The 13,228-nt window shown below is 42.8% G+C and overlaps 1 protein-coding gene across 2 annotated transcripts in view; it reads right to left on the minus strand.

The window, feature by feature from the left end:
• Window positions 1-404: 404 nt before the first annotated feature.
• The window catches only part of USP13 (ubiquitin specific peptidase 13), a 121,905-nt gene continuing 109,081 nt past the window's right edge, over window positions 405-13,228 (minus strand). For both annotated transcript variants that reach the window (XM_030862988.2, XM_030862995.3), the window contains 2 exons: window positions 7,175-7,259; window positions 405-5,338 (listed from right to left, as the gene is read on the minus strand). In XM_030862988.2, coding sequence (XP_030718848.1) covers window positions 5,245-5,338; window positions 7,175-7,259 — 179 coding nt within the window. In that variant the 3' untranslated portion in view covers window positions 405-5,244. The remainder of the gene's footprint in view (window positions 5,339-7,174; window positions 7,260-13,228) is intronic.

A 13,228-nucleotide genomic window follows, 5' to 3' on the forward strand; every position in this document is an offset into this window, starting at 1 on the left:
ACAATGTCATAAAAATGCTGAAATCCCTTGATGCAACTAGTGTTGACTCTGCTTATACCTGCATTAAGGAAGCCACCAGCAAACTGAGAGCCAGGGAACCACAGAAAGGTCTCACAATCGATTCCAATATTCAACTTGGCACCCAGTAGAGAAAGACAGCAGACTCCCACCTGCCCTGCCCCTCCCTCCTTCACAGAGTTAACATCGTGCCATCGATGATATTCCACTACTGATGGGACCTGGCAGCCTCGGGGCCACACAAAGAAGCCCTGAAAAGAAATAAAATTAGTCACTGTCTCAAGTTACCTGTTCCACTGATGGATAAGAACCTGCAAAAGGGCAGAATCGGTTTACGTGGCATTTTGCAAAAGAAAAAAAAAAAAAGAGAGAGCCATAAAGGGACCTCAGATTGTGAGAATAGCTTTTAATTTTAAAACAATTGAAGCAATAAATCATCCATCTCTCTTTCCATCACAGGCAAATAGTCTCCCAAAACATTTGAGATATTTTAAACTACAACTGTGATTAGTGCAAAATAAACACAAACTCTTTCAGGCGCCAACATCAAAACCTGCCAAGCAGACAGGCGCGGGCCACAGGATCAGCCTCAGCTGAGGCCAGGAGGAGCGGCCAGATTTCCATGGTATTTCAACACACCCAGCTCTGAACAGACAAAACAATACCGGGGGAGGAGAAACCACAAGAGAATGTTGCCCAAAGTGAAACCCATCTGCCCAACACCCTCAGGTGGCTAACATCCTTGGCACCTGGAAGATGCTTGAAAAATAAATGCAGAGTTGGCAGCTTCTAGACAAAGCTGAAGAAACAGGGTTTGGGCTCGTTTGCTTTTGGTTTTTAATTGGGGTCTTATATATATATTGGTTCTTATGCAGAAAAATCTGCTTTCTGGAAGGCATTCTGTGCCTCACATTGCTCCCGACTCCAAAAAAAAAGTTTGTGCTGCTTCTGTCTGTCTGGATGCTTTGCAGACCCCCGCCTTCCACACCTACGGCACCTCGCTGCCTCCTCACGTCACCTGGTCTGGAGAGCACTGTCCAACAGAAGTACAACTCGTGTCTAATTTCAATTTGTTTGGTAGCCACATTAAAAAGAGATTAAAAGGAATAAGTGAAACGTTAATATCATCTTACTTGATGTATCTAAAATATGGTCATCTTAGCATATAATCATTATAAAATATTGATGCAATACTTTACATTCCCTTTTATTGGTACCAAGCCTTCCAAATCTGGCGTGCATTTCCTGTGTACAGCACAACCTCAATGTGCACAAGACACATTTCCGGAGGTCATTAGCCACATGTGGCCATGGACAACTGTACTGAACAGCACAGATCTAGAGAATTATGACACAAACTCTTTCAGGATGATTTACTGAGTAGGGAATCTCCATGGCATTGTGTGGACGATCTTATACATCAACTTAAGGGTACAGAATCTTGTTCTGTAACCTAGGATTTTTGACCTTAGGTGAAGGATAGAATCACATTTTATCTAATCCTATCCCCCTATCCTGCCCCCAACACTGGCCATCTCCCCATTGACGGCCCACACGGATGATGTCATTTAGCAACAGTGATGCCTACCAGATGAAAAGACATCCTTTCTGTGGTAGAAAAACTTATTTGAGGATCATAGCTATAACTCAACTAGAGTAAGATAATACTCCAGAAAGGTTACAGAGTTAGCGGAAGGTAGTTCTGAGGTTTGTCAGGGCAGGTGGTGTTTTAAATAGATTTTTCATTTTTGAGGAAGATGGTAACAAAGTACCTTACCGACTGGGAAGTGGAGAGTTTCAGGAGTGGGAGAAAAAAATGGGATAATCACCAAAGAAAGTAATTCCCCAAGAAATTGGCAGTAGAAGTTGGGGTGGCAAACACTAAAAACGAGGCAGGTTCTAAAGTGGGGTGCGAGAGCTGTAACAAACCAGAACCATAACATCGAACCTCTATGTGATCCCTCGCGTCTCACATGTCTGACCAAGGTAGTAACTGCAGGAAAATAAAAATAGAACCGAATGCTAGAGCAGAAAGGGACTTCTGAGCTTATCTGGTCTAACCCACTCATTTTAAGGAAAAAGGCCTAGAGAGGTAAAGCGACTCGGCCCCACCACACTTAGAAGTGGAGTCGGGCTACAAATGCAGGTGCTCGCACTATGAATTGCAGGTAAGGCTCCATCCAGTTCAGGTCAAGGGAAAAAACAATGTTGGGAGTAGCAGGCTCAAGCTACGCCCTACAGCCCACGGTGAACACGGGGCAATGGCAAGCACATTCTCTTGTAGGTGGGAGAAAACAGCAAGTCAATTCAGAACATTAAAGCAATGTTGACATAAAATGGCATTAAAACATGACTCTTCTTTAATAGTCCTTCCCCCATACTTTTTCTCCCCTTGGAAAAAAACATCCCAATCTGAACCAAACTGGATTTCTGATTAGTTGTGTGGGCATTTAGATCAATTGACAAAACAAAAACTTTGATACGCTGTATTTTCCAAAGACACATTCATCAGGATTCTGCACAAATGGATATCAAAAGATATTTACAGGAAGAAAGTGCTCTCTTTCACACATACACCCACGCAGTGAGAATTTTCACAATTACACCACACCTCACACAGAAGACGCCTAACAGGCTGATGAGCAGTTGACAAAATACACACATTATTCCAGTTTTTAGTCATAAATAATCTCGACATACGTGTGTAAAATTAAGCAGTATATTCCACACTCTGATTCCAGGGAAGCCTGCCTTGAATATATTAAGATATACATACAAATACATTTATAAGCATGAAAGAAAACCAATATTTGCTCCAGTTTTCCCAACTCTCAATCTGAAATAAAGAACAGCACATATACAAAACTTTGCCTTGTAGAAATAGCCCTTTGTCTTGTGAGGAGAAAAAAAAGGCAGCCATATTCCACTTTCTTACGATAGGTTTAGGTATCAAAAGGGCTAAATTTCTTTTTCTGCTTAATGAATTAAGTAATGTGGAGCCTGCAATCTTATATACTGACTTTACACCGTTCACTTTGTAAGATTTTATTATAAAATTTTTTAATTTGCTCAAAATACACATGCCAACTTTGTCCACATTTCAATCCAAAGCCCCAATCCCCCTCCCACCCCCAGAAAAGGCCTTCCCTTTGTAACAGCGGTGAAAAGAAGTCACTTTTGATGTGTGTTTGGAGTCACTATTCTATGGTACTACAGCCCTAAGGAAACGGGACTCCGTAAGGCTGCTTAGCATGGGGGTTTCTGCAGGAATCAGGGACTCGTGTCACCGAGCGGGGCTGCTTTGAGCTGTCCAAGACAATGTGAAAAGGTGACACCAGTGGGCAGAGTTTAGTAGAGATTTACTGCCCCATGAGCTCCCTCCTTCTGCCAATCTCATTTGTTCCCGAACTGAAGAAAACGTCAGAGGAGAGACGAGAGGAAGCATGCTCTACTAGGGCCCACCCACTGGGCACACCACCTGCTGCTCTTCAAATGGTCAGCGATCAGATCTCTCCAGGTCCACAAAGCACAGTCGGAAAGAGAGGGCAGGGGGTCATCACACCACTGTGCACATAAGGAAAGATGAGGGACTTGCCCAGCTACGGGCCGCACCCAGGTCCACGGGCCACAGGCCTCGGGCTCTGCATCCCTTGCTCACGTCTCCTGTGAGAAGGGCCCCAATCATAACCAGAACCCTGATTGTTCATAACTCACGCCATAATCCAACTTCCAGACTTCACAGAATTGTGGAATTCTGTGCTATATTTCACCCAGTTGGTTCTACTTTATTTTCCTACAGTCTCCAGGAAGATCCTTTCTACCAATCAAATGCATATTAAGCAGACAGCAATAAGTCCTTTTTTATTTGACTGAATAATCTGAAATAGAAATTCCAGAGACCCTAGCATTTGGTACAGAGCTGTAGGAAAATTACAGAGCACTATCGTTCCACTTTTTCATCACATCTGAAACTCTGATTTAATCCCAGGTTGCAACTAAAATGCTGAAACACCGAAATGGAAACGATGGTCTTTCATAATGTCATATGAAGTTTCTTTGCATCTGAAACCCTTAAACTGCTGAAGATCACACTGTTGGTCACAGCAGATAAGCAGTGAAGGTAAGTCAGGAGGTGATTAGCCAACAAAGGGCAGAGATGAGACTCTGGCCCCAGAACACATAGAAATGAAGACAAGCAAAGAGCTGGGGATGAGAAAATTACAGACAAATTTGGGGCACTTAACATGATTCCAGCGAGTTGTCATGTGTCATGGTAAGAAGAGATCAGCTATTTTAACTAACAGTACACATGACTATGCCTTGGGGGAGGGCTGCTGAGAAACAGAATTCATCTACCTTTGGCAAAGAACAACACTGTGCTGCTGGGGGCATCTGCGTTCACACGACCAAATGTCACAAACCCAACTGAATTCTGGACAGCACTGAAAGGGACAACAGCCCTTTTGACGCCTGAAAATCTAAGCGGGGAACTAATTTTTTAAACTGTTCCTGAGTTAGAGTTTCTTTAAAATATTGACTTGCTTTTTCCAGCTATGCTTACTACCAACTATTTTAACCTTTAAAAACCAACCCGTCACAGATTTTCTAGTTGACTATAAAGGTCTCACACTCTCAGTCGCATTCTCACACACATTCACACACTCGTATTATGAATTTTGATATGATTAAATTAAAAATATCTTTCATTGTAGATGTTCTAATCTACTCTACATGAAGAGGTCAGAAATCATTGTGTGTCATGAAAAAAACTTATGTCACAAATAAAGCCCAGCCCAGTTACTGATTTTCGATATGAAACGAAAGTAGGCTTTTTGTTTACGGTGGGTAGGCGACACGACTGGCCCCATTACTTGGTTCCTCTGGAGGCCACTATCGCCGACCCCCAAAGCAGAACAGAGGATTGGCGGCACTTCCTGCTGTTGATGCGCCAGTGGCAGATCCCCCACCAGCAACAGGAATACTTTTTTTTTAACCATCCTCTTCTTAAACATTTATAAAAAGAAAAATTATCTACAGTAGTGTATCATCACTAACAGAAATTTCCTCCCGGTTCTACTTCAGAAGGCATCAAATGATGTTCTTTAAATAAACTATAAATACCCCATGTACTCCCTCATGTCTGGCTGTCCCAACTTCTTACTTTTTTTTTTTTTGGCAAATTAAAAAGGTGTATGGCTTCTTCTCGCCAATTTGTACGTCTGAGGTTTAGCTTGGTATCCTGCGGTAAAAGTACATGTAGCCCAGGTCTTTAGGGGGCCTTTCTGAGGCACAAACTTTGTGGTCATTGTAGATCACCCATCTGAAAACAAAAGACAGAAGCATTTGATGGATTTAAGTCAGTTCCAGGAAACTTTGCAGGAGAAAGTTACTGCACCATACTTAAACTAATCAAGATGGTTTAAGATAAACCAAACTCAAGTCTGTTGTATAAAAAGAAACAGAATGCTGGTGGGAAATTACAACTGCTTTTTTATTCTCAAGTTCAATCAAAAAGTAGTTCCTAAGGAGCCTCCAAACATTTCCACTTGTAGAAATCCATAGATGGCCTCAGAACTTCAGTCAAAGAAGTATGTGTTTTTTTCAGCCTTAGGTATAAAACTAGCTAAAAATCAGGGCTTCCCTGGTGGCGCAGTGGTTGAGAGTCCGCCTGCCGATGCAGGGGACACGGGTTCGTGCCCCGGTCCGGGAAGATCCCACATGCCACGGAGCGGCTGGGCCCGTGAGCCATGGCCGCTGGGCCTGCGCGTCCGGAGCCTGTGCTCCGCAACGGGAGAGGCCACAACAGTGAGAGGCCCGCGTACCGCAAAAAAAAAAAAAAACAACTAGCTAAAAATCAGAAGTAAATAGACATGCAGTGAACTATTATACAACTATTAAAATATCTTTGAAGAATATCTGGTAAAGTAAGAAAATAATCACAATATAATATGAAGTGGGAGAAAGCAGGTTACAAAATTGTACGTACTGTGTACAAACTTTAAGCTTTTAGAAAAGTTGTAAATACAGACATACACATACCCTCTCTCCCAGTGAAAACAATGAAACAAAGGGAAATGTATCAAAATACAGACAATGGTTTTCTCTAGGCTTCCAAATAACACATTCTCTGTATGTTTTTGTATTTTACAAATTCCTTATAATGAATTTCATGGCTTTTTAAATTATAATTAAGCTATTTTTCTTAAGAAAAGTATTTTTAAAAGAGCTATCATGCTTGGTAATAAAAAGGATTCACTATAAATCAAGTTCCTGTGCTGAACTATTTTATTAATCAAGTTGAGAAGACAAGACTAAAAGACACACCAAAAAGGAACACAGTGGATTCCTGACTGGGAACCAGTCACTCCTGCAGTACAAGGTCAACGTCCTACCAGGAGAGGGCAAGGTTACGTGTTTCTCCAGTGTCCATGTGGCCCAAGCACTGCCTCAAGCAGGGGTGCTGACCCACAGGCCAGGCCACTCAGTGGGAACTCAAGGAAGGGAAACCAGTGGGGCCCATGGGGATCCAGCCCCAGAAGAAGGTTCTGAAGAGAGCAGCGGCCTTACACCCCCCCAACTGTCTCATTCCTAGCTCACCACACACCTAACAATTCTTAAGAAGCCAAAGCTACAATAGGGCAAACACTGGGTGTTGGAGTTACCAGATAAAACACAGGATACCCAGTCAAGTTTGAATCTCACATAAGCAACAAATACTTTTTTAATACAAGTATGTCCCATGCAACAGCTGAGACATATTTATACTAAAAAGTTATTCATTATCTGAAAAACATAATAGGGCATCCTGGTTTTCTTGTTTTGTTTCGTTTTGTTGGCTAAACCTGGCAACCCTGGGGAGGTTCCAAATATGGACACACATTCTGCTGCGGGATGCGTCTTTACTTTGGGAGGTCCCCTTGCTATGACAGTGAAGAGTGACGCTGAATACTAGCTCTGACATAGCTGCAAACATCAAGCTATTTAGCCTGTCTGAGCCTTAGTGCCCTGATGTGTAAAATGGCTTTAAGAGTCTATCCCTACAAGACCATTATGAAAACCAAATGAGATAACATATGAAACACCTAGTGGAGTGCCTGGTACATAGCAGGTCCTCAATAAAACATAGATATTAGTTTACCTTCTCAAAAAGACTCACCTTCCTTCCTTTTTGATGTGACAAACGTAGTGTCCACTCATGGTAGATGTCCCCATGTGACTGATGAACGCAAATAATTCATACACTATGAAAGAGGAAACAACTCAGTTACAAGGCAGCATTTCTAGAAATCAACAGCACTTCTGACCAGAATTTAAAGCCAACGAGAGTGTAATCCAGCAACTGTTCAGAATGAAAGTCTATTTACTTACTACGTTGAGAACACACCCACCTACCCAAAGGGACAGCAACTTCAACCTGCAAATTCATAACAAAGCAGGACATGAACTTTACAGCTGACCTTAAGCTCCTATCTGAAAGGGGATTAAAAGTCCCACAGCCCAGTCTGGTGGCAAGCTCACAGGTCTCAAAGGGTAGTCCCGGCTCCATCACTTCCAAGCGGCATGAGGGTGGAGAAGTTGTTTCATCTCCCGGAGCCCATTTCTTCACAGAAATGAAAAATCCACCCACTTCACAAGGTTGTATGAGGCTTAAATGAGCAATTCAGACTAAAATACCACACAAATGTCAGGATTAGGAGGAAGACAGCAGATAGGTGTTATCATTTGTAGAAAGGGATAATGCTCAGAAATGCATCTTGTGATTTCTGACTGGCTCATGATTATAACCTCCATGGGACCAAAATTCAGGCTTCATGCCTTCTGAACAAGGAGATATATAGCCTCCTGGAGCTTAAGATGGATGTTTATTCTCTAACAAGTATCTGCTGTCATCTTGCACAGCACATGCTGTACCAAATCCAGGGTGAAGGAATTTCAGCTCATTCCCCCACCCACCGCCCCCCAGCCAATCCTAGGCCTGCACAACACCGGCAAAGTGGCTTCCACAGACTGGCACCAGTGCAACTCCGCAAACTGCTGCAGACTACGACGAGACAGGTACAGAAACTGAGTTAGCGTTTACAGACTCTTATAATAATTTGAGAGGAATATTCATGTCTGTTGAATCTAATTAAGGAAAAAAATGGGCTTGCATATTCATTGTTTTTGGTACTCAAGTTCTGTTGTGTTTTACAAGTGTACTGGTTCTGGACAGACCCTTTTCCTCGCTCCTCCCTCTCTCATTCTTTCTCTCTCTTGCCGTTCACCAATGCTCATCCACATATTCAGCTGTGAATCCCCAGTCCTCATCTTAGCCTTCGGCGCATCACATACTATGGACCACTTCTCCTCCTTCCCCAAACATCTGCCCCCAGGACATGGCTGTCTTTTTTGTTTTCCAGGTGCCTCACTGGCTTCTCCTCTTCTCCTGACTTTTAAACATTGGTGACCTGGGGCTCTGACCTCAAGCCTTTCTTCCCTCTCTCTATCTTCTCTCTCTCTCTCTCTATCTTCTCTCTGTCTATCTTCTCTCTCTCTCTCTCTCTCTCACACACATACGCACGCACGCAAACACACACACACACACACGCACACACACACGCATGCACGCACACACACACACACACACACCCTGTACATTCTCATCCTCTCTCTGCCACCTCCCCTACCCCTTCCCTCTCTGGTTGATCTCATCCAGTCTCATGGCATTAAATGGAATTATGTTCTTAATTTCATTTCCAGAATGTTCACTGCTAACGTACAGAACTACAATTGAATTTTGTATATTGGTCTTGTTTCCTGCAACCTTTCTGAATCCATTTATTAGTTCTAATCGTTTTTAAAGTAGATTCCTTAGGATTTTCTATATACAAGACCATGTCATCTGCAAACAGAATTAGTTTTACTTCTTCCTTGCTTATCTGGATGTCTTTTATTTCTTTTTCTTGCTTAACTGCCATGGCTAGTACCTCTTTCACAATGTTAAATAGATGTGGCAAGAGTGGACATCCTTGTCTTGTTCCTGCTCTTAGGGGAAAAGCATTCAGTCTTCACCATGAAGCATGATGTGAGCTGTGGTTTTTTGGTAGGTACCATTTATTAGGTTGAGGAAGTTCCCTTTCATTCCCAGTTTGTTGAGCATTCTCTCCTCAGCTTTATCCATCTCAATTTTCCCAGTAACTCAGGACAAAATCTGGACTCCTCTCTCCCACTGTTTACACACATCCAATGCATCAGCAAATCCTCCAAAAATATATCCAGCATTTCCTTCAAAATATATGCAGAATCCAACGACTTCCTACCACCTGCACTAGTAAGCCCCAATCCAAGTTACCATCATCTCTTGTCTGAATTATTACAATAGCCTCCCCTCCTAACGGGGCTCCCTGATTCCTCCCTTACCCCTACCAACCACTCTCAGTATGGCTGCAAATCTCACTCTAACAATGACCTATGAGGTCCCCCCACCTCCTTCCACTCTCCCCCCTCCACTCCAGCTCCTCCGGCCTCCTGGGTTCTCCTCAAACACACCGGCTACTCCTCTCACTGACAGAGAGGGCTTCAAGCCCCACACCTACAGTCCCTCTATCTGAAACTCTTCTTTCAGATGCCATATGATCCAGTCCTCCCTTCATCGAGGTCTCAGATCAAATGTCATCTCAGAGAGGCCTTCCTTATAAACAGCAACTCCTCCCTCCTTCCACCCCACCCTCACCCCAACCTTGTTTTACTGTTGTCCACAGAGCTCAAAATAACACCATATCACATACTTGTGTATTTACTTACTGTCTATTTCCTTTTATCCCAGGCTAGAACATAGCTCCATAAGGATGAGAAGTTTGTTTGGGATTTTTTGGGGTTTTTTTTTTTTTTTAGTTTTATAAACTCACCAAATATATATATTTTTAATTTCATTTGTCTGTTGTGTTTACTGGAATATTCCAGAATTCCAGACACAGAGAACAGTGCTCAGCATGCAGTAGGCATGGCTCCTTTCACCCCATGTCCTCACTTGTTTTTCTCTTTTCATATTGTATACATTTTTATAAACCCCCTACCAAAGTATAAATTGGGGTATAAATTAGTGAAATAATTATTTTAAAAAGAAATGAACCAGAGGGGATTGCCTTTCCCATCCTTAACTAAGTTTTTGTCACTAGCTATCACATCAGCTGACAACCCCCAACACACACACACCGAAAAAAAAAAAAAAATCACAGGTTTGAAACAGAAACCAGGCAAAAACAGTTGTGAATGACAATCATTTTGCCTGGCACTTAGTGATCCAGGGACCCTACCCTTGTCGGCCCTCCCCAGTGTTCCCCATCACTAAGAACCCATCCCCACCCTAGTAAACAAGAGAGAGTGTAGGCTGAGACTTTTTCATGTTCCTAGACCCTGGTTGGTTTTTAAAGCTCTCTAGGAATAATTTTATATCAAATTCCAAATCTTCAATTTGAGAGGTACGGGGCTGGTCTCCCACAAGGTGGCTGCCCTCTTAGAATTTTCATGGAATGAAGAGAGTATGCGATCCTCCGAAGAAGGCTTTTCCCTCACAAGAAACTGTCCCCCAAAACAATGCCTTAAATAACTGAACAGAGTATTTAATGAGCACTTCTCACCATAAGCCAGGGTCATTTCAGTGAAACATTGCTCAGATACCAACAAGCCAACATGTTAACAAAATAGACAGACATAGAGAAAAGAACAAATCCATACACTCCAACACACCCAAACATGTCATTAAGCCCCCAAAGGCATTTCCCCCTCTTTAGTTAAAAGCAATTAATTCACGTGTATACTCAAAATCATAAAAATAAAGAAAAAAATATTAGCATAAATCTTAGTCCTGTAATTAAAATTAACTGTGTTTATCAATAGAAGCGACCGCTCCATGCATTATTCAAGCCCTCCTGCTAGGAACCAACAGCAAAAGAGAATCTCGATAAATCTGCAAAAATTCAACAGGTAAGAAATCTCAGTTTATCTTTGTTTCCAAAGAGAAAGTCAAGGTGAATAAACCAGACAGGGAAGCCACTTGCTGATTCTTCTCCTTGTTCCCAAAGGTCTCCCTCCAAAAATAGCATCACCACACTCTCAAAAAGTACAGAGACCCCTTTTTATATAGCTAGAAAAGGCATTTTTAAGCAAGGTAAATCAGTTCAAAACTGTTGACTTGTAACCGAGCAGGACTCTATGGGGCCTTCCCGGGACAGACCCCTCCCCATATCCTCTGCTTTAGCTACTCTCTGTACCTAGACAACAGTATTTGATGCACATTTCCTGAGTTGTTTTACAGATGTGAAAACTCCGCACCAAATGGAAGATGTTCACTACTTGATGATCATGAGTACATGGCCCCCCGGGCCTACTGGAGCCTGAGGATTGATAATGTCAACCCCTGTGACACCACCCTGTTGCCTCACCATCAGCCAATCAGAGAACTGTGCACAGGCTGATCACATAACCTGCGACACACCTCCCTCACCTGGCTTTTAAAACTGCTTTGCTGAGGGTTTCCCTGGTGGCGCAGTAGTTGAGGGTCGGCCTGCCGATGCAGGGGACGCGGGTTCGTGCCCCGGTCCGGGAAGATTCCACATGCCGCGGAGCGGCTGGGCCCCGTGAGCCATGGCCGCTGAGCCTGCGCATCCGGAGCCTGTGCTCCACAACGGGAGAGGCCACAACAGTGAGAGGCCCACGTACAGCAAAAAAAAAAAAAAAAAAAAATGCTTTGCCGAAACCTGTGGGGGGAGCTCGGGGTATTTTTTGAGCATGAGCAACCCGTTCCCTTGCATGGCCCTGCGATAAACCTTTCTCTGCTCCAAACTCTGATGTCTCGGTTTGTTTGGTCTCACTGCGCGTCGGGCAAAAGAACTTGCGCTAACAGACTTTCAACAGGGAAGCTTTCCAAGTACCCGGAAGAACTGCACAAAACTGCCTAAACCACTTTGGCCAACAGAGTCCCTCTAATGAGCCAGAATTAAACTGTCTGAAACTAGCATCCCCACTTCCCTCTCCCAACAAATCCCATCCTTTTCTGAACTTAGGAACATGTTCACAACCTTTCTAATACGAAGAATTTTTTAACATCAAAATTTTACCACCTCCACCCAACATAATAAGGGATTGAACTTGATTTTATTCTTTGAGAAAGCACTGTCAGAAAAATGATATGCAAACTTGGAAAGCAGAAGGGGTAGGCAGAATGCCCTTTCGTATCATGTGGAGGAAAGGCCACCCAAGGATGGTCTAGGGTAGGGACTGGCATACGATGCCCCATAGGCCAAATCCAGCTCACAGCCTGTTTTTGTGCTGCCCAGAAGAAAGGGGGAAAGAAGGGGGACAAAAATATGAGACGACAAGTGTATGGCCCGTGAAGCCTGAAACATTTACTATCTGGACCTTCAGAGAAAAAATGTGCTGGCCCCTGGTCTAGGGGAATGAACTTAGTTCATCTCACTACTTACTACTGATTAAAGAAAGCTTCCAAACTTAGTGAAGTTACTTGTTAAGTTGTAGATTTTTGTCTGGGAAAGATATCAAAAAATTCTCTCCAGTGGAATATATATAGACATACCTCAGAGAGATTGTGAGCTCTGTTCCAGACCACCCCAATGAAGCAAATATCAAAATAAAGCGAGTCCCATGAAGTTTTTTGGTTTCCCAGTGCATATAAATAAAAGCTATGTTACACTATACTGTAGCCTCTTAGGTATGCAATAGCATTATGTCTAAAAAAGCAATGTACATATCTTAATTTAAAAATATTTTAAGGCTAAAAATGCTAACCATCATCTGAGCCTTCAGCAAGTTGTAATCTTTTTGCTGGTGGAGGGTCTGAAATATTGCGAGAATGACCGAAATGTGACACAGAGATACTAAGTGAGCAAATGCTGTTGGAAACATGGCGCCAACAGTCTTGCTTGACGCATCGTTGCCATAAGCCTTCACTTTGTAAAAAACACAATGTCTCTGAAGCACAACAAAGCGAAGCACAATAAAACGAGGTCCACCTGTGTGTATGTTGCCTCCCATTTCAGTTCTACAAGGATCAAGCCAACAGCCACTGCAGATGCCCCCTCCAAAGTTTTCTTAGAACACTGATCTGCTTTTGGTAACAGACTATAACTTTCTTTATCTGTTAAGTAATCTGTTGTAACTTTCTGTATTTGCCTTTAAAATCTTTTACTGTCACTTTGATTCAATGAATAGA

The sequence above is a fragment of the Globicephala melas genome, chromosome 4, assembly GCF_963455315.2.
Source record: "Globicephala melas chromosome 4, mGloMel1.2, whole genome shotgun sequence".
Taxonomy (NCBI): domain Eukaryota; kingdom Metazoa; phylum Chordata; class Mammalia; order Artiodactyla; family Delphinidae; genus Globicephala; species Globicephala melas.